At 47.3% G+C, this 21778-nt stretch overlaps 2 protein-coding genes across 2 annotated transcripts in view; both read left to right on the top strand.

The window, feature by feature from the left end:
• Positions 1-988: 988 nt before the first annotated feature.
• Positions 989-9255, top strand: LOC136659922 (C-signal-like). The gene is made up of 6 exons (XM_066636797.1): positions 989-1305; positions 3847-3898; positions 3993-4180; positions 5646-5804; positions 6118-6228; positions 8729-9255. The coding sequence occupies exons 1-6, from the start codon at positions 1159-1161 to the stop codon at positions 8840-8842; spliced, it is 771 nt and encodes a 256-aa protein (XP_066492894.1). The 5' UTR covers positions 989-1158; the 3' UTR covers positions 8843-9255.
• Positions 9256-17582: 8327 nt separating this feature from the next.
• The window catches only part of RIPOR1 (RHO family interacting cell polarization regulator 1), a 115271-nt gene continuing 111075 nt past the window's right edge, over positions 17583-21778 (top strand). Inside the window, exon 1 of the mRNA XM_066636790.1 lies at positions 17583-17752. The gene's annotated coding sequence lies outside the window, so the exon portion shown is untranslated. The remainder of the gene's footprint in view (positions 17753-21778) is intronic.

Genomic DNA, 21778 nt, shown 5'->3' with positions numbered 1-21778 from the left:
GGTCCAATGGAAAGGCAGAGGCCAATACGGTTGGTTCCAGCGGCGTCGCAGGAGTTGCCAGAACGTGACTGTGTTCAGCCATGAACTGCCTCAGGGACTCCGGCTCCAGATTTTGCCTTGAGGTTGACTCCTGAAGCCTTTTCCATAACTGGATGTAGCCACAAGGCAGTGGAGGTTTGGGGTCAGAGTTTTCCTTCTCTCAGATGAGCTGCCTTCCCAGGCTATCGAGTCCCATCTACCCGGCGGCTGTTTAGTCGCCTGCCTCTTACGACAAGTACAGCCAAACTGAGGGCCTGTTCTTATCCCCAGCCCCCAGGAAAAAAAGGTTTGCCCACCCCTGTTCTATACAATGATTAAAGGTATTTGTCCTAGTTTATATCTGGTAACCCTACACATTGCTTCTTGGCCTTTTGGCTAAGGTCAAGCAAAACATTCTCTCAGCCTCGCCTACCTCCCAGAGTTGTTGTGAGGACAAAAGAAGGGAAGGACTTATGTATACCAACCACCCTGAGCTCCTTGGAGGAAGGTCGGTATGAAAACAATAAAACAAAATAAATATGTTTTGCTGTCTCTCCCCCTTCATCAATAAACCATTCCATGAGTTTTAGTGAGAACTGGGAATCTGAGGTCCTTTCCCCTGGTTTAGCTTGTCCACTGGGGTGCAAAACTTTCAGAAACTTGGGGCCCAATCCTATCCAGTTTTCCAGTGCAGCTGTTCTGGTGGGGAGGCATTCACGGAGGCCTCCTCCAGACATGGGAACATTTGTTTCCTTATCTTGGGGCTGCATTGCCAGTGCTGGCAAGTTGGACAGGATTGGGCCCTTGGGCATCTACAGATCAAAAGGGGGGGGGGAATGAAAGCAAGTCCTGGAACTGGGAAAGTCTGGAGTAGCCATTTTTCAGCCACTGTGCCCTGAGTGGTCCATGGGTGTGCCACGGGAATTAGGGGAAGGTCACGGATTCGTTGGGCCAGTGGGGGGTGTGCCTCGTCAAGGCCAAAAGAAGGAAGGTCGCCCGGCCGTGAGCCTCCGAGTGCCTCTCAGTGCGCCAAGCTGGAGGCGGGCGGGCGGGCTCGACCGGTCCAAACTGAAGCCGCGCAGTGACTGCGAAGGGCCGCGGGGGGCGCCCGGAAGGCAGCTGGCAGAGGCCGGTGCGGGGATGGCGGCGCTGGGAGCGCGCAGCGTCCTGGTGACCGGGGCCAACCGCGGGATCGGCCTGGAGCTGGTGCGGCAGCTGCTGAGCGCGCCGGAGCCTCCGCGCTGGGTCTTCGCCGGCTGCAGGGAGCCCGACGGGGAGCGCGGCCAGGTGCGCACAAGCCGGGCTGCTGGGCAGGGTCCGGGGGGCGCGCTCGGGGTTGCGGCCAGCCTCGTCCGAGCGCCGATGCGCAGCGCTCCAGCCCACTGTGACCAGGTAGGCCGGGGGGGGCTTGCAGGGTGAGCCCCGGACCTGACTCCCAGGTAAACCTGCAAGGCGAGCTGCTTCATGCAGTGAGTGCGTCTTCTCTAGTCAGCTTGCACAGTACTCCAGTGGTTCCCAAACTGTGGGTCAGGACAAACTGGTGGGTCGATGTCCTCTTTTTCCAGGACAGGTCCTCTTTTTTTAGCCTCGTGTCCTGGAGAAGCACTTAAATGTCCTCCTTTTCCCTGTGAGTGGGCCCCTACAGGCAGCGCATAGCCTTCTTGTAATTAACAAATTATATGTAATATAGTTTTAAAATTAATAAGTAATATAGTGTTTAAATTAACCACCTGAAATCAATTTGTTGGCAACCTTCAGTCTCGGAAGACTATGGCATTGCGCTCTGGATGGTCGTTCTGGCACAGCGTCTAGTGTGGCTGAAAAGGCTAATCCGGGAGTGACAATCCCTTCCACACCGGGAGCAAGTGCAGTCTGTCCCTGGTCTGTCTCCCTGGCTGTGGGCCTTCCTTCTTTGCCTCTTTGCCTCAGACTGTTGGCCAAGTGTCTCTTCAAACTGGGAAAGGCCATGCTGCACAGCCTGCCTCCAAGCGGGCCGCTCAGAGGCCAGGGTTTCCCACCTGTTGAGGTCCACTCCTAAGGCCTTCAGATCCCTTTTGCAGATGACCTTGCAGATGTCCTCTTGCATAATAATAATATAATATACAGTATTTATATACCGCCTTTCTTGGTCTTTATTCAAGACTTTATTCAAGGCGGTTTACACAGGCAGGCTTATTAAATCCACGCAGGGATTTTTACAAATTGAAAGAAGGTTCTCTCTTTCAAGAACCACCACATTCAAGGTGTTACACTCCGATCTGGTTTAACATTCTGGCCTCCATCCTCCCACGCTCCGAGCAGATGGAACAGCTCAGCTGCAGCTTGCCAGCTGCTTCAAGGTCGCACGATGCCAGTGGCCTCGAACTGGCGACCTTGTGGATGTTAATCTTCAGGCAAATGGAGGCTCTACCCTCTAGACCAGACCTCCTGCCCGCATATGTAGATGTCCTCTTGCAGATGCCCTTGTAGATGTCCTCTTGCAGATGTCCACCTGAAATCAATATGTGAGTGCTATTAGCTTTTATTTTTCATGTCCTCCATTTTTCTTGGATGTCCTACATTATGGGATGTCTTGTCCTCTTTTGCGGTTATGATATCTGGGCATCCTGGTTACCAAAGGGTGATGGAAAGATCAGGTAACTAATTGCCTCAAGCCCTGAGACTGTTCAAAAATCAGATATGTAGCTGCTAATTGCCTTGCAATGAGCTGAGCTCCTGCAGTTTGCAAGCATTTGTAAATATAGGGAGATAACTGTTTGAGGGTTATTTTTGGTTATAATTACTTATAAATAAATGATTGTTTCTTTCTAGATCTCCTTTTTTTGAAGTCTGGTAAACCTAGGTGGGTTCTGAGTGTTGTTTTAAAAAGTGGGTCCTGGTGCAAAAAAGTTTGGGAACTGCTGCAGTACTGTATTAAATGGGACTATTAGCATAATAGGAGTAGAGGGAGGCAGGGGAACCTGAGAAACAGGTTGGACTATCCAGTCGGTTGAATCCAGTCATGGATTATAGGTTTTGTACAATCGAGGAAGCGGGCAACGTTCAACCCCAGTTAAATATTTGTAGTAAGTAAAATCCACACTCTGGATTTTCAGGTTCTATAGACAGATGGGCATATCATTTCAGCCCAGTCAGGTTGTAATATCTCAGGGTGGAGTTTAGCAGTTTCTTTGCAGAGTTGGATAGTTCTCTGAAAGGCACAAGTTTCAGTAAATGCACAGGGCAGCTAGGTGAAGGAGGCAAAAAATCTGCTGTGTTCCCCTGTTCTAGGGACATAACACCAGGAACTTACATCATGTAATCTCTCTCCTTCCGCAGTTTGGCTGTGCTACCTTTTCTGTGGTTCATTTGAGCTCACAAACCTCGTTACTGGTAGATGCTAAGGAGATGCAGTCAACAACTTTCATTGGGGCTTGGGGTCAGAGCCTGTCACTTTTGACAAGTTTCATAGAATGCTTGATAGGGCAGAAAGTGCCCAGTGAAGAATGCTGTGAAATGTGAAGGTTTGCATCTTCTACCACCAGCTAGGAGGGTTCGATAAAAAAGTATTAGGGTGCAATCCTAACCCCTTATGTCAGTGCTTTCCAGCACTGACATAAGGGCAATGCAGCTCTGTGGTAAGGGAACAAACATTCCCTTACTTTGAGGAGGCCTCTGTGAGTGACACCCAACTGCAGGATGCAGCACATGTCCCCTTGGTACCGCTATGCCAGTGCTAGAAAACACTGACATAAGGGGTTAGGATTGCACCCTTATTCTCCCAATTTTGTGTAACTGTAGTCATCAGCTGTTCACTTTTGTTTCTGTCTCTGTCTTTTTTTTCCCCAGGGATTGAAGACTTTGGTTGCCAAGCACCCAAACCTTGTGGTTGTGAAGCTGGGTATGTCCTCTCTCCCTTTATGTTTCATTATCCAGGACCTGCCATCACTTGCCCCTCAGTTTTGGCCCATTCTTAACCACTCCTTCCTTTGCAGATGCCACAAGTCCTGCAGACATCAAGGATGCTGCAGCCTGTGTGGAAAATCACCTGAAAGGGTCAGGGCTGAATCTCTTAATCAACAACGCAGGCATTTTTAAAGAGGTGGACCTTGAGACAGTGAGTGTGGAAGACATGGTCAGTGGATACAAGACCAATGTGACTGGGCCGTTGTTGGTGAGCCAGGTAAGGGCTTGTTCCAGAGTGTGGAGCAGACTCGCAACGAAGCGCAGCCGTGAAAATAGCAGCCTTGGTCAGTTGGATTGTATCCTGTCCCTCTTGTCTGGTCAGGTGACCAGGAAGGGAAGCCCTTTAGTCAAGAGCAGCTGAGAATGAAGGTGCATCAAATGCCTAATTTGATGGGGAAGGGCAGCACTAGTGTGGTAGAGAATACTTAGAGATACTGAGACAACTTGTTGAACCCCACACAGGACTGGCAGCAAACTCCTGGGTCTGGAGCCTGCATTTTCTCACCCTTCTCCAATTCTGCCATTGTAACACACTTTTCAAACCGAGCTTATGTCATTTGAGCATGTGTGTGAGAGAGCATGAGGGTGGAGATTTGGGTTAGGATCTGGGTTAGGAGAGAGAAATGAGTTCTCCAGCTGTCTGGTGCAGGGATGTCCTGTGGGCACATAAACCCACTAAGGGCACAATCCTAACTCCCTATGTCAGTGCTTTCCAGCACTGACATAAGGACAAAGCGCTCTGAGGTAAGGGAACAAACATTCCCTGGCTTTGAGGAGGCCTCTGTGAGTGACACCCAACTGCAGGATGCAGCAGACATCCCATTGGCACTGCTATGCCAGTGCTGGAAAACACTGACTTAAGGGGTTAGGATTGCGCCCTAAGGCATTTTGTGTAGGCTGCAGAGCCCAGTGGCATTATAATGGCGAACAATCTCCCCCCCCCCCCCCAACCACTCCTTTTTCTCCCCTGCCTACCAGTATGCATTTTCCCTCTGCTGGATGAAGCGACTGCTGAGTTTGGTTGTTCTTACTGAGAACCTAGCTGAGGGAGACACAGATGGCAAACAGCCTCACAGCTACAAAATACTGAAAATATTTTGCAAATAGTTTTTCTTCTGCTGTGAAAGTTCTTAAGAGTTATGTACAAAGAGTCCCTATATTATTGTCTCCAGTTGATCTGCTGCAGCCCACCCTAAGAGCAAGGCTGAGTGATGTGGCCCTGGCAGCTGAAAGTTTGGGGACCTGCGTGCCTAGAAACCTGATATTCTTTCAAAAAAGCAGAGAGAAGTTCATAGTACATAATCTTTTCTATGCTATCTCTGCCCTCAGAGTCAGTGTGATGTAGTCACTAACAGGGGAGCACTAGGTTGAGATCCCCATTCTACCACAGAAGTGACTGAGGGCCACTTGGGGGGGGGTGACTTTGGGCCATTCACTACCCTATATTGCAGAGGTTTTTTTATAAATATATATATATACAGGGATCGGAGAATGTATCCTCATCATTAAGTGACGCACACCTGTACTGCCTTGAGCTCTTTGGAGAAAGGACAGGATAAAAACATAGCTGTCAATCTCTGAGCTCAGCTGGCTTCACTAGAAGCCATGCTGCGTGAGTTGGGACTGGTGTTTGATGAGATGGGCACTCTGATCATTGGCTTTTATTTCCTTCTCCACTCCAGGTTTTCCTGCCTCTGTTAAGGAGAGCAGCCCAAGGAAGCTCAGAGAAAGGGCTAAGTTGCAGGAAGGCAGCCATCGTCAACATTTCCTCCGTTTTGGGCTCTGTCGAGTTAGTCTCACTTAGCTACGTCAAGCCTGCAGTCTCATACCGCTGCAGCAAGGTAGGGGCCACTTCTTGCCCAAAATGCATGGTGATTACCCAGCTAAATTGTGGGTGAACTCATGGGCCACATCAAATCACACATTTTCTTAGATGCAGCTTTAACCACTGTATGTCTGCTAGTATGTGTTACAGCAGAACTGTTGTTAAGGAGCTGTGATTCACTGAGCCAGTGCTCAGGGGCAAACCCAGGTTTCCTCTATGTAATGTGTGAAATGGCCCATCAGCAGCTACTGATTCTTAACAGAGAAAACAGTAATTTGCTTTCTTTGTGGTCACACCTACTATTCACTGCCTCTTTCCCTCTATGGCAGGCTGCTCTTAACATGCTGACAATGTGCCAGTCTCTGGGTTACAAAGAGGATGGGATTCTGTGCATGGCGGTTCATCCAGGGTGGGTGAAGACAGACATGGGCACCCAAGAGGTGAGTGCTGTTATCCTTTAGAACAGAATAGCCATTCTCAGCCCTTTTTTGCTTTCCTTCGGAGCTCTTCTCAGGTTCCAGGTTCCTTGTCAAACAAGCACAAACAGAGAAACATAAAATCATTAATTATTTTCAGTTTTCGGTCTGTGACCCCCTTTGAATGTGCTTGAGCATCCCATAGGGGCATATGGCTCCTGTAGAGAATGGCTGCTTTAGGGCCTGGCTTTAGCCCTGGTGCAGCCATACCAACTGCGTGTGCACTGCATCCTGTGGTGGTGGGGACAGTCACAGAGGCCTCATCAAGGTAAGGAAACGTTTGTTCCCTCACTTCAGGGCTGCATTGAGGTTGCATCTGCACTGGGAAGTTGGATAGGATTGGGTCCTCAGAAGACAGATATTGTGTATATAGCGCTATTTTTACATGGTGCTTTACACAGATTGAGAGAACATGATCTTGCCCCAAGGGGCTTACAGTCTAGATCAGCCATTTTCAACCACTGTGCCATGGCACACTGGTGTGCCACAAATGGTCTAGAACCCAACTCTGCAGGAGTTTGGAGGGGGGTCATTTGTTAGTAGGGCCACTGGGGATGTGAGCCCCCCTCCAACAGCATAGTGTGCCTTGTCAATTGTCAAAAAACTGATGGTGTGCCTTGACAATTTTATTACCTTGTCAGTGTGCCATGAGTTGGAAAAGGTTGAAAATCACTGGTCTAGATGGACACAAGGGAGACTGCAGAGGAAGGGCTGGGAAATGGAGTCAGAGATTATTGGGGTCAGAGAAAATTGGGGGGAATATGTCAGAGTCAGAGATAATTGGGGTAATGTGTGATTCTTTCACTGGCATGCATTTGAGCTTTGAGTAGGGAAGGATAACCAAAGCAGGCCAAAGACTTCACGGAAAAGGTGTATTTTACAGAGGAATGTGAAGGAAGTATCCCTTGGGTCAGGGTGGCCAACCCATGGTATGTGTCTCACTTGTGGCACACAGACTCTTCTTAAATGGCACATGCAAAGTCACCACACCGACCAACACAGGGCTTCACGGCCATGAGCACCCAGCACTTCTTTCAGTGTGAAGCCCAGAAAGGCCCAGGGTGAGGCAAAGATAACCAGGTGGAGGTTTGGTAGATCATGTGGGCCAGCGAAACCACCCAAGCAGGTCTAGAGAGGGCTGCAATATAAGGTGGAGTGACACATTCAAGAGTCTGTATATAAAAATTGGCACATGGCATTCTGTGGGTTGGCTACCCCTGCCTTAGGAGTTGCAGGTGGCAGTGCCAGGCATTGGGGGCAGGAAGAGAGAAAGGGTAGAGTCGTTAGAGAGAGGAAGACATTTTCAGACAGTTGATGGTGGGCAAACTAGATGCAGGGAGATCACAGGCAGAAATGTGACAGGAAATTATTCCTGTGGGCTTAGGTGAAGCTGTGGAGGACTTTGGAGATAGGGACAAAGCTTGTGCTAGAATGAACAGGAAACTAGAAGAGTTAAGGAAGAAAACTGTGGTTGGAGCGATGGGAAAGGTGAATGATTCTGGCAGCAGAGAAATGGGTGGAGGTGATGGGATAGAGATGAGCTAATGGAATATTAACAGAAGCAAAGATTTAAAAAAAACTGTTAGGAATCCTAGTTTTAGGGCCTCAAGTCCTTGCTTTTCTCAAAGGCTGCTACTTTCCCTGCTGGTTGGCAGTTTCCTAGGCCAAGAAGAACCAGCTTCCAGAATTTCAAGGGCCAATCTCTTCTTCACACATCTGTCCAGAGCCTCTCATAGAAGAGGGATAGTCTCAGGCCACCTTGTTCTTCAGACCACTAATCCAGAGTCTAGAACAGCCATTTTCAGCTACTGTGCCATGGCACACTGGTGTGTCGTGGATGGTCTGCAGCTGTGCTGTGGGATTTTGTGGAAGGATCGTTTGTTAGTAGGGCCACTGGGGAATGGGAGCCCCTGCTGTCAGTGTGGTGTGCCTTGTCAGTTGTCCAAAAACTGATGGTGTGCCTTGTCAGTGTGCCATGAGATATTGAAAATCACTAATCAGTCTGGCCCTCGCCTTCTCTAAGGGTCTATTTAAAACAAGTGGCATCTCCTAGCCTTAAAGGCTTATCGGTTATTGGAACAAAGGAGCCCAGATAGCATTGACTGGCTGTATGTGGCGGAAAGGGTGTGATCCCAAAAGAACTGCTACTAGAGGCAGGATGGCCGGAGTCTTTTGTGTTTCCAGAACATGACTGAGAGTGATACCATAACGTTTGTATAAAATACCTGACGCCTTGTGTCTTTGAAAGTGAAACCATGAACACTTTGTTCTAATGTCACCTTGAGTCACAGCCTGTAGTGCCACCAGGAGATATCAAAAGTTTTAGGGGCCAAATCCATCCCTACCTTTGAGGGTGAGGCTGGAGAAAAATATATTGTAGGGAATATCTCTCACTCCTGAAAAAGGAAGCATCTGTTCACCCACAGAGGAAGGCTGACCCTCTACTCTTGCTTCTCTCTTTTAGGCTGACCTGACTGTGGATGAGAGTGTGCGAGGGATCCTTGGTGTGCTTTCTAAACTCGGCACTGAGCATAGCGGTGCTTTTGTTGATTGGAAGGGACAAAAGCTTCCTTGGTGAAAAAACTCCCTTCCTCCAGTAACGGGCAGAGCTAGCCAGCCAACATCACAATTTGTTGCTGTGGCAAGATGTGCTGGGTTCAAACCAGAGCTGAAGAGAATACAGCCCAAGTGCCAAATCCACTTCCCGCAATTAGCTTGGACATTACACGTGTGTAAATGAACCTCCTTTGGTTTAGACATGTTTGTTCTCTGTTGTCCTAGTGTCAAGACACGGTGATGTCCCACAGCTCTTTGACTACCAAGCCGTATAATTGGGACTGTTTTGCTCTGATGGCTGCATCAGGAGCTGGAGAGCCCGTGGGTCTGTTTTCTGCTGCCCCGTGTGCTGATCTAACAGAATGTATAGGTGCATAACATCTGTAATGCTTGACTTACACTGCCCTCTCTAGAAACCAGCTGACTTATGCAGAATGTGGTTGCGTGTGATTTGTTCTTAAAATTTCCAGCTCTCGTGACTGGGAAGAAAAGCTGAAGAACTTAGCAAGAGTGCTTGCTGAAGGCAGACACCTAGGAGGAGTCTTGAGCAGCTTCTTGCAATCAGGAGCTTTGAGCCATACATGCAGGAGTGGCTCCATGAATGGGGTCTATAGTCCACAAACTTGGAAGGCAGTAAGGATCCTTTGGTGTTGCTGCTCTCCACTACCACCACCCAGTAAACAGTAGTGGAGCATTGTCTTCCCCCAGTGCCATTTTACAGTTCCCACAAGTCTTCACCCCCGTGCTGCGCCAAGGGCTTGGCAGCAGTGATTTTCAACTGGTGTGCCATGAAAGGTCCACGGGTGTGCCACGGGAGTTTGGAGCACTGCGGCTCTGTTTCTATGTCAACTGTCTGAAGTAACAGTCCTTGCTCCACTGGCAGAGTGAACTATTTGTTACTACAGACAGCTGCCCTGGAAACAGAGCCACAAAACCTAGAAGAGTCCCCTGGAAGTTGGAAGGGACATCACAAGAGGTGAAGATCTTAGAGAAGACCATAAAGGTCAGTGTGCCATGAGAAGAAAAAGTTGAAAATTGCTGGACTAGGGCATCTGGAATTGCTAAATAGCACCAGGAAAATAAAGAGCATGGTCAGTTGTTGCTACGTGGTAAGCTTCCCCGTGGGATCCTGGGGGATCCTCTGGCTGACCTCCTAGGAGGCAGTAGTGCTTACTGGAAAGGGCTAGAAAGCAGGTGAAGCATTGGGTGCAAATCTTCCATAACTATAGTAAGGATAATGAAGGATGACTGTTACCCTCTGCTGCAGGGGTCGGTGGTGCACGTTTTTGTTTTCCAAAGGGGGGAGCATGTCATTGGGGCACCTCACAGGTCTTTTGCCCCAGGTCACACCCAAATTGAAGCAGCCACTGCATGCACACCTCCTTTCTCAGGTCACAGATGGTTTCCCCTCTTCCTAATTACTATCGTAGTATGTACATTCCTCTTTCCAAAAAGAGTAGTTCACAAAGTGGTTTACATAGTAAACTCAAGATAGAGGTTGAGTATCCCTTATCCCAGGCATTCCCAAAGTTTGCAGTGCAGTTACCCATCTCATCTTCTGCGGTGGCTCTTGATGCTTCTAGTGGTGATGGAGGCCTCTCCTAGCCTGGCGACCCACTCTGCAGGCCTCTGTGGGCATCAGAAGCCTCTGTAAGCCACTTTCAGGCTTCAGAAGCAAACTGGAAGTGGCTTCCGAAATCCAGAGTGGCTTATGGAGGCTATTCTGAGGCTCACAGAGACCTGTAGAGTGGGTCACTGGGCCAGGAGAGTCCTCTGGAGGCTCTGGTAAGTAATGGGGCTTCTGGAATGGCTCCTATGTGAAGCAAACTGGTGCAAGGGCAGGCGGGATGGCCCAGATTGTGACCCACACTTTGGGAAGCACTGCCTTATCCAAAATGCTTGGAACCAGAAGTGTTTCAGATGTTTGATTTTTTTTTTTTAATTTTGGAATATATGCATATACATAATGAGATCTTGGGGAAGGGACCCAAGTCTAACATGGAATTCATTTGTTTTATATACGTCTTATACACATAGCCTGAGGGTAGTTTTATACAATATTTTTAATAATTTTGTGCATGAAACAAAGTTTGTGTACATCAAACCAATGTACTCAAAGTTTGTATACATTGCATGGAAGAATCTGGGCCTGCGTGGAAAAGATATATCGCAGCTGAAGGGGGCTGAGAGGATTGTTTTTCCTTTGGGGATGCTGAATGAACTGTCGTCTCCCTGCGTTTTGACTGCGACTTGTCATATGTAGTTAGGTGTGGAATTGCATAACACTTGCAGTGTTGTGTTGGTGCTCAAAAAGTTTTGGATTTCGGAGCATTTTGGATTTTCAGGTTAGGGATGCTCAATCTGGACTACAGGTCCAGCCTTATTATACACGGATTTTTTATACACGGATTTGACTCAACACGAATGGCCCCTGCAAATGAGAAGGAATGTGCTGATCCCTGGAGAAGGGGAAAAATGCACCCCTTTAAAATCAGTTTTAAAAGCTGAACAGTCCTTTAACAATAGCCTCTTTAATGAGAGAGGGCAGCTGGCTGACAATCCATCAATTCTTCTCCAGCAGACCCCTCCCTTCCCCCTGAGCACATGAAAGAAAGGTGATCACTTCACATTGGTGAAGGGAGGGGCTGAGTGAAGCGCCTTTGTAAGTGCTTGAAGGAGGACTGACTGATGGATTGTCTTCTTAATGATTCTTATCACAAGGGTCAGCAAGGCTGTTTTAAATCACCAGCACAAAGAAACTTTGTTTTTTAAATTGATTTGCTATAGTGCGTTAAAAACGCACTTGGAACGGTGCTTGGAATGGAACCCACGCGAATAATGAGGCTCAACCTGTATACTGTACCTGAAAAACCATAAGCCCCTTTCCCTCTCTCTGACACTTATAAATTCCTTATGTCTGGACAAAAGGCTTGGCTGACAGTTTGCATCATGTTTCAAGATGCAATGTGCCCATTTGGCCACATGGTGGCATTACAATATATATACTGTACTTTAAAATCCCCAAAGAAAATAAGCTTGAATGCACTGGGCAGTTGAGTGGAAATGATGGTGGAGAAATTTTCCCAGATGGAGCTTCCTACCTACTTCCTCATAAAAGGAGGGTTATAATTCTGACTTGGTAACATCTGGGTCAAAAGTGGAAGGCTGGTATTTTTAAACTGCAGCAGTAATAGACAAAATGAGTGTTTATCCCACTTTTCATCCCAAGTATTTAAAACTCTTCACACCGTTTTGTCAGTCATTACAACCATCTTGTAAAGGAGACTGGCATTCCTAACCACACATTACAGAGGCATTTGAACTGGAGAAAGTTGCAGTGCTTTGTTCAACATTGTGCAACTGCAGAAATCTCTTTGAGTGCAATCCTATGTTTGTCCACTGAGTACAATGAAACTTACTCCCAGCTACGTGTGTATAGGATTTTCTTAACCTTGGCAACTGTTTCAAAGACCTCTCTTCACTACCTGCTTTTGGCCTAATTCCTCGAATGGCCATACAGTCAATTCTTGTTCTCTGCTGGATAACCCATCGGATACCAAATTGGCGGATTCCGAATCACTGATCCTGTGGGGTTAGGGGGAGGGATAGTTAACCTAGTCAGGAATGCCAGTAGTGGATAACTTCAGAATGGCCATGCAGATTCAGAATGGTAGCCATGAATATCAGCAGGCTGGCCACGGATGCTTCAAAATGGCCGTGGATAACTGAGAACAGACAGCGGATGGCACAAGAAAAGCTGCAGTCTTGTTCCCAATGGATAAGCAAATCTGTGGGAATGACTATGTGCTCAATGAGGATTGACTGTATTTGCTTTTCTTGAAACATCTTTCAAATGCTGTGTAAGCACGGTGAGGGGAAGGAGAGAAGACTATAGCTCAGGTCTGCACACATAAGGTTCCAGCTTCAATCCATCTCAAAATGGCATTTCAAATGAGAAAGATCTGTCTGGAACCCTGAAGAGTGGGGCAAGTTAACAAAAAAAATAAAAAAGGAGGGCTACTGTCACCCAATTAAAAAAAATCTTAGTTGGTCAATCAAACAAGACTGAATTGATCAAACAATTAAATCTGCTTATGACTAAATAGAAGAAAAAATGCTCTCGTATCTAGATGGGGCATGTGTGAGTCGCAGTAGTTGCCATCTTAGAAGATGCATTCCCTCCTGTGTGAGTCTTCTCACACGAGGTGGGGGGTGGGAGAGAATGCCTCTTCTCCTTAGGCCTGCCATGTGCAGGTTGGATTTACTGTATATGTTGCCTGATTTATGCAGTATGCATTTTTGATCAATTTAAAATGTGTTTAATGGATGAAGCAATTGCTCTATTAAAGGCTGCGGCTCTGATAAAGAGATCATCGGAACCAGGCGCAAGCAGTCAGATTATGAGTCGAGCAACAGCCTGGCCCATGCCTGCCCGCTGGGAAATGCTGCCAGCTGAAAAGGTCAGCAGATGGAAAGCTGCTGTAACTTCGAGATACTGCCAGGAGCAAAAAAACAAGCCCAAAGAGCTGAGCACCTTCTTCTGCAGGCAGATCAGTAGTGGGTGAGGACAAAACAGAATTCTTCAATTAAACAGAGGAAGGGAAAACAATATCTTTGCAGCTTGGGTTATCTGCATAAAATTTTCCAAAGGTAACTTTAATCACTGATCAAATCATTGACCTTTCCCATGATGATGGGATGATGAGCTTATCCCAAAGGTTCTTCTGAGGCAGACTCTCCAACCAGTGTGCCAGGAAGAAGCCCTTGCACATGCCCCATGCAGTACACAAGCATTTCTCTTTGCAATAATTGTGCTTTGTCACGGAGACTTTCCCATCTCCATTGCTGTTTCTAGCCAAGCCCAGCTGTCATTGCTATTTCTGTGGAATTGGCACGGAAATGCTCCATTGTTTCTGGAACTGGAAGAGGCTTCCTGCCACCCTTAAGGTCACACCTTGGTTTTTCTGTGTGCAGAAAGCCCAGACGGTAAGTAGAACAAGGCCTGCTCAGTTAGAGAAAGGGTTTCTCTGTTTTCAAATGGAGGAGCATGGATGAAACAACAAACCCTGTTTGACGAGTCCAGAATGGGTCAGAAAAACAGAAGCATGCAGCCCCTGGGCAATGATGGCTCTCTGCTATCACGTTCAAATATCTGATAAACTACCATTTGTCCTAGGGCAGAAAAGTCTCTTGCCCTGGAAAAATATACACACTGACCTTTTATCCTCTGTAGCATTTCATATCAGTTTCCTTGGGCCTGTTAGCGCAGCCAGCCAACACTGAACTGCTCTTCAATGTTTTCAGGACAGGGATGTGAGAATTACCCTGTTGACTCAGATCAAGACTAGCAATCTGTTTTCACTACTGACTTGCAACTGCTGCTGGCAGCTTTCGTACCTGCATGAAAACTATGTTCCCCATTTGTTTTGTCCCCAGCATCTGGTACTCTGAAGTATGCTGCCGCTAAATATGGAGGATTGACTTAGGTCTATTGCCTAGCTGTCATTCATGAAAAAAAATGCACACAACCCACACAAGCTAGTTGTCACATGGTATGACATCGAGTTCAATAAGTAGAGGTGTTTGAATTTTTTTTTTTTCATTTGTTGAATTAAAATGCAAAATGTGCTGTTTTACTCACAACTGAACACATAAGTCCAGTGTTCTCATTACCTATGGATAGTCTTGTCTCTTGTTGGCATCCTTCAGTCTCGGAAGACCATGGTGTCACGCTCTGAATGGTGGCCCTAGAACAGAGTGTCCTCTCCAGTGCGCGAAGCCTGGGTAAAGTAGTTATGGAGGATAGGCTGTTACCCATGCAGCAAATCCCCCCTCTCCACATCACTGAAATGGTCCAATGGAAAGGCAGAGGCCAATACGGTTGGTTCCAGCGGCGTCGCAGGAATTGCCAGAACGTGACTGTGTTCAGCCATGAACTGCCTCAGGGACTCCGGCTCCGGATTTTGCCTGGAGGTTGACTCCTGAAGCCTTTTCCATAACTGGATGTAGCCACAAGGCAGTGGAGGTTTGGGGTCAGAGTTTTCCTTCTCTCTCTTCCTTTCCTACTACTATGGATAGTAGTGTTTGAAAAATGTGGTGTTTTGGGTTTTTATTTAGCTATCAACAAAAAGCAAACACTTCTATCCATAAGTTAATTGTTGATTATGTTCTAAATGCTTTCTTTGTTTGGCAATTGCTTCAGCAGACACTAATCTCATTATGTGACCCTGAGATCTCTCAAAGCACTAACATTTGATTATTTCAAAGTGTAAAGGCCTCTTGCAAAATCCGCTGGATTCTGGCAAAGATGTCCAACTTATAGCACTATCTTCTGAGCATGTGCTTCCAGCCTGAGAAAGCAGAAGAGCTTTAGCCAGTCTGCCCTTAGGACCCACAGCTATTGGATGTTGAGATACGAAGCATCTTGTACACAGCCAGGTAGCCAGCCTTCTAATGCATGGTTTGGTCTCCCAGTCTTTGTATCAATAATGACAACAGCAGTGCATTAACTGTGTGTGCAGGCTGCTGTTAGTTGCATTGTGTCATGTCTTTTGAGAGGTGCGTGCCCAGATTCAACAGACTACAAGAAAAACGAGAAGGATAAAGATGGGAGAAGATCAGCATACCACATTTCAAAAAGACATTATCTCTGCCACCATAGGGAAGGAGCACTGCAATTCTGCATTAGACTGCCTAGCAGAAAAGCAGTAACTGACTAGCAGTTATGGGGTGGACTGGCCCATCACTCGCTTCTCCTCCAAACTTCTGCTTCGCCTTTGTCTTTTCCAGTTTTTTCCCATTTGCTATATCCTGATGGCATTCCCAAATGAAATGCTGGAAAACAAGAACAAGAAAGATTTAAGTTGGTTCAGACGTGCAAGGCACTTATGGATATACACCGTGAAGTGCCACCACGGCCTGTTCATCCATGAGGTCAGAATGAGGCAGGTGCCTCTAGCAGCAGTGGGAGAAATGCCCACTTCTCTCTTAACCACTTGACACCATTATTCTTCCTCACCCTTCTTGGATTGGAAGGACCTGGATTGCATTAGTCGGACCCAGCTACGGTTGCCTATGTGCTGGTGGCATTAAGACTGAATGACTGTCATGCACAGTACTGGGGGCTGCCCTTGAAGACTGAAATAACAATTCTGGAATTATCACTGGCACAGAATGCAGCTGCCAGATGGATGACTGAGGCTGAGGTTGTGACCATGTCACACCCCTATTGTATCATCTGCGTTGGCAGTTTGTACAGTTCCAGACACAATTCAGAATGGTGACTTATAATGGTTTGGGATTAAACGCTCTGTCCATATGATGACTCTGCCCACCCTGTGAGATTGTCAAGGGAAACTGTGTTTTAGGGGGTGCCACCTTCAGCAATACAGTTGATGGTGATTCATGACATGGCCTTCTCTGCTGTGGCACCCGGCCTGTAGAATTCTCTCCCATCCCAACTGTGCTGATGTTTTAAAGGGTAGGAGTTAGGCCTCTTTTGTTCCGGCTGGCCTTTGGTTTATCCTTTTTTACCTTGTGGGTTTCTTCTTTTCCTTGCCAGTATTATTTCTTGTTTCTGATTGTATTATTATTTTAATTTTTGGATTGATATTGTTCTGTTTTTGTTCTGTTGGTTGTATGAATTTAATTGTTGTGAGTCACCTCAAGCTTTTCCACTGAACTAGGAAAGGCAAATTATTATTAATAGGAATGTTTATATATAGTTTTTCAACCCCCAAAAATATGTTTTTAAATAAAGAAATGTTGGGTTCTTTTTGCCTCTCCTTCAGCCAAGGAAAGAAATGGCTTGCAGGACCTGGTACCTTCTGCCACATTCTGGGTCAAACTGAACATGGCCAGGACAGCTATTCAGATGTCTACCCCATCCCATGTGAAGTGTGCAGGATGGGCTCATATTTACCTCAGGGAGGATATGCAAGTGAGGAGAGCCAAACTCTCCCCAGCCCTACTTGCCTGTGCGCCATCATTTCAGACAGTTTTCTCCTACATTGACTCCACTACCAGAGCTGAGCCTGGCTGGGAGAAAAGAAATGCTGAGGTGGGAAGATGGAGCAGACACGCAAACAACAAACATGGGTGCCACTGTCGCATCTCCTTTGGCCCCTTTCCCAGGGCTGGCACCACAGGCTGGCATCATCTGGCAGCAGCCAAGGACCCGAGCCCTCAGAATGGCTCACTGCTTATTACGGAGGCCACATCTCAGATATCTGTGCACGGGTCCTTGTGTGGAGGTGGCAGCCAAGTGCCACCCACATAATAGGGGGCCCATGGAGGACAGTTGGCCATAGCCCCACCTAGAAACACCTGAAGCCAATGTTGCTCCTTCAAGCACCCATTTTCCTTCAACATGCAGGGACTTCACTGACAAGACGAGACTTCAGGGGAAGGGGGGAACAGCGAGAGAGAGTCATAATTATATTTTCAATGTTATCTTATATTAACTGGTATGTAAGAAGCATTGAAGGTGTGTTTTTGACATGCGTCACAGTGTCTCATGCACTCTTTTGGGCAGGTGGCACCGCAGTGTTGCCAGGGAAAGGAGAGAGGAGGACGGAACAGGGGTTTTGTTTTTGTTTTCTTTTTGATATGTGTGACATCCTTTGCACCATCCTGACAGGAAACAGCCCTCTCTTTCGAACATGGTGAAGCTTGTAGCTCTTCAGTGGGAGGTGGAGAATCAAGTGAGAGAGAGAGAGAGAGAGAGAGAGAGAGAGAGAGAGAGAGGCAGGTCATGAGTATCTAGAGAGAGTCAGGAAACTCTTTGAGCCTGCCCAGATAATTGGGAGAAGGGAAGTCTTCTTCGTGAGCACACCCAGCTCAGCAACAAGGCACGGCTGGGCAGCCAAGACAAGGTCTGACTGAATCAGGATTAATCTGGACTTTCAGCCTCTGCACTGAACCCCTGGGATTGGTGAGTGTGTGGCCAGGGGTGTGGGAGCGCATTGCCCTGTTTCCTTGGTTATTCCCCACTTACAGCGTGCAATCTCAGTGAAAAGTGGGGCCTGGAATATAGGAGGAGGGCATGGGATCCCCAGATGGGTCTTTGTGAGTGTCTCTGTGAGGGGTGACTGTCAGGTGAAACAGAGGCTCCAAACCAGTCCTAAATCTAACACTGAGTTTAGTGGGTCAGACCACTGACAACACATTTCTGAAAATGAGCTCTCTGCTCGAGACAGAGGGGCATTTTTGTTAAACGAGTTGGACACATTTGCTTAATATGCAGCCCTGCCTGTTGCCAACATTCTGGTTTGGATCTGTTCTGTCTTCCGGGTCTGTCCAAGTTTTCAAAGCCCCTACTGTAGTGTATGCAAACTGCAAAGGATCACTGCCCTTTATGGAGTATTTCCTCCAGCCATAGCTATCCAAGAGGCATAGGATATATATCTTCTTCTTATCTGTACAGGTTGGCGATATGTACTGATTTTTAATTTCTGGGAGCGTGCAAACATTCAGCAATGCTGACCATGTTGCTTATGGGGAGGTAAGATGTGCTGTACATGGGGAAAGAAGCCCTCGGGCAAATGTGCATTCTGTATTGCAAGGAAATGTGAACTCTTCAATTAATGAGTTGAACATTTATTTATTTATTTATTTACTTATACATACATACATACATACATACATACATACATACATACATACATTGTTGGCATCCTTCAGTCTCGGAAGACTATGGTGCCACGCTCTGAATGGTGGTTCTGGAACAGAGTGTCCTCTCCAGTGCGCGAAGCCTGGGTAAAGAAGGTATGGAGGATAGGCTGTTACCCATGCAGCAAATCCCCCCTCTCCACGTCGCTGAAATGGTCCAATGGAAAGGCAGAGGCCAATATGGTTGGTTCCAGCGGCATCACAGGAGTTGCCAGAACGTGACTGTGTTCAGCCATGAACTGCCTCAGGGACTCCGGCTCTGGATTTTGCCTCAAGGTTGACTCCTGAAGCCTTTTCCATACATACATACATACATACATACCCAGCCTTTCCCATGCTGAAGCAAAGGCCCAAGGCGGCTCACAAAACTTTATAATCAAGTACAAAGTATCACAACAAGTAAAAAACCTCAAACAAGGCATTAAAACATTAATTTTAACATTACATGATGAAAAACAACTAATCTTCTGTTTCAGCTCTCTGTTTTTTTGGGTTTTTTTGGCCCTTCTTGTTAAGAATGACTTGGTGAGACATGACAGCATCCCATGGATTTGCTGTCTGGGTTAGCTAGTGGACTACAAACTCCTGAGCTATAACTAGCCTTTTTTTGTGCCCTGGGAGGACCTCAGATTCAGAGCCCCTGTCCCCCACCCCTTTTCTGGAACTTTTTTTGTGGGATGTAACATGCCAGTTTTGTCCTGATTGTGCCTTGCACAAGAATTAGCCCACCCCTAGTTACATGAGTAATTACAGGACTGAGGCTACACACTTACTTGAGAGTAAGCCCCATTGACCTGAATGGGTTTTACTTCTAAATAGAGAGGCGCAGGATTGTACTGTGAGATCTCTTGTTTGTTTACCGTGAAATAAGCATGCTTATTTTTCTTGCTCAAATGTTGGGGCATGTAGTAGGTTGGCACTCTACAAATGTGTCCTCCAGGAGCGCATGGCGCAACTGGGCCTTGAACCCAGCTCCCTGGGGTCCAATGTACTGTCAATTGGACCACCCCAGTTGCAAAGATGGAATCAGCAGCAGTGACAGTCTTTCTGTGCAAGCGTGTGAGAACTTGTGTCCATGGGCCCTCCTCCACAGTATTGCATGTGTGTGGTGGTGGTGGTGGGGGGAGATGGTTGTCATGGCAGGGGCAGACCTTGGGGAAAGTGAGCCTTGTTTGGAAGGAAACACATCTTGATTTCTGCAGCTGCTGCAAATTGAGAGCCTGCCAAGGAGTCCAAATGGGAGCAGTAGATAATGCAGGAGGCTTCCTCTCAGCCTGGACCGGGTCACCGGCCTCTATCTGCCCGCACTTGAATCCCACGTGTATCCCGCCTTGCGGGCTTTTTATTATTGTTAGCAGAGAGGAAGTGCCTCAGCAAATAACAAATTCCTCCCTCTTCCAAAACTTAACTCTGTGCTGCCCAGCTACACGCAGGAGAGACGCACACTCACACTTTCCAGACACACAGCAGCAGACAAGTAGCCGCCATCTGTTGAGGAGAGGCTGGGCACACTGTGTGGGCCTACAAAACAGCAGAAACCTCCCTCTGTTCATCTAATACGTTGAGTTGCTTGTCCTGGTGGCCAGGCGTGCATTTTGTGCAGGGGGGAATGGGTCGTGTGTGGGGCGCCACCTGGTTCTCATGGTGCAGTTAGCTACACAGTCACTTCTTGGCAAAAAGCTTGTTGCTAGTGCTGGTGATGGATGCTTGTTTCGCTCTCTCTGATGTTTCAGAGGCTAGTCATCTTTACAGATGCAGTATTGCTATCTGCCTGGAGGCTCCAGCGTTGGGTGAGCTAAATAAGCAGCAGCCAATTTCCAACAAGACAGATTCTGGGGTTGCTAATGGCCTGCTCCTTTTGACATGAGAATGTCAAATTCTTACCCTGCCATTCTCTTGAGGGCTTGGACAAGGCCCACTGGTGTGTGAACTGATGCGCCAAATGCTGTCATCGTGGTCTTCCCCCCCCCCAACATGCAGTGCCTGCCACTCCAAATGCCACCCCCCTAACCCAGAAGTACCCCAACTACTGCCAATCTTCCTCTCGCTCTCTGAATCAGAAAAGGAAGGGGGGAAAAGAGGAAGTGTGAAGGAGAGCTGTCCTCCACAGTTGTGTTCTCTTCCTTCCCTCTCCTGTTCTTCCTTTTTGAATCTGGGGGAAAGGAGGAAGAGGAGAAGGAAAGGCAGGTGCAGTCAGGCAGCAGGTGACCCCACTAATTGCCACTTGAAGCAACCACCTCAGTTGAGACCACCGCCTCATAGATGGACAGAGTGGATAGAGAGATGCTCTTTACACTCTCAAATAACACCAGAACCAGGGAACATCCACTAAAATTGAGTGTTGGGAGGGTTAGGACAGACAAAAGAAAATATTCCTTTACTCAACGTGTGGTCGGTCTGTGGAACTCCTTGCCGCAGGATGTGGTGACAGCATCTGGCCTGGATGCCTTTAAAAGGGTTTGGACAAGTTTCTGGAGGAAAAATCCATTACAGGTTACAAGCCATGATGTGCATGTGCAACCTCCTGATTTTAGAAATGGGTTATGTCAGAATGCCAGATGCAAGGGAGGGCACCAGAGTGAGGTCTCTTGTTATCTGGTGTGCTCCCTGGGGCATTTGGTGGGCCGCTGTGAGATACAGGAAGCTGGACTAGATGGGCCTATGGCCTGATCCAGTGGGACTATTCTTATGTTCCTATATTCTTATAGATGGGTCTGTTCTGACTCTGTTGTATGCAGCAGGGGTACTGAATCATGTGAAGCCTCTGGGCACCATTGGAATTCTGAGAAAGGATGGCAGGTGTCACCACAAATGGCTGCTGGGGGCACAGCCAAGCACAAATGGCTGCCATCCATTCCCAAGCACCTTGTGCCCACCTACTCATACAGGCACTGGATGCTTGGCTTCAGGTGTGCTGAGGGAGCAGAGTAGGAATTATAGATCGAAAGGAGAGGGAGACGCTCTGCCTCCACTCTTTGAAGCTCTTTGTATTTTGGTTCAGTTCAGACAATGCTTTTGCTCCTGAACTGGCCCCATGCAGTTAGCAATGTGTGTAGAGGTGCCTAGCTCAGAATAAGCATGATCATAATCCTATGCATTTATATAGCACTTTTACATGGTCAAAGTGCTTCACATGCATGATCATATGGTAACACACCCATCCTGCAAGGTAGGCCATTATTTCTGGTTTTCCCAGATTAGAATGGGCTGGGGGGTGGACTGAGAGAAGATGGCTTGCCTTGGGCCAGCTAGTGAGTTCACAGCAGAAGTAAGATTCCAACTAGATACA

This window comes from Tiliqua scincoides, chromosome 9, assembly GCF_035046505.1.
Source record: "Tiliqua scincoides isolate rTilSci1 chromosome 9, rTilSci1.hap2, whole genome shotgun sequence".
NCBI classification, from domain to species: domain Eukaryota; kingdom Metazoa; phylum Chordata; class Lepidosauria; order Squamata; family Scincidae; genus Tiliqua; species Tiliqua scincoides.
The sequence above is the reverse complement of the archived record's forward strand: the minus strand, read 5'-3'. Positions and strand labels throughout refer to the sequence as shown.

What these genes read in the sequence shown, in the direction of transcription:
- LOC136659922 (XM_066636797.1), top strand. Translation starts at nt 1,159, where the DNA reads ATGGCGGCGCTGGGAGCGCGCAGCGTCCTGGTGACCGGGGCCAACCGC. An exon ending in CCGACGGGGAGCGCGGCCAG is followed by an intron (nt 1,306 to 3,846) that starts GTGCGCACAAGC and finishes TTTTTTCCCCAG; the next exon opens with GGATTGAAGACTTTGGTTGC. An exon ending in TCTCATACCGCTGCAGCAAG is followed by an intron (nt 5,805 to 6,117) that starts GTAGGGGCCACT and finishes CCTCTATGGCAG; the next exon opens with GCTGCTCTTAACATGCTGAC.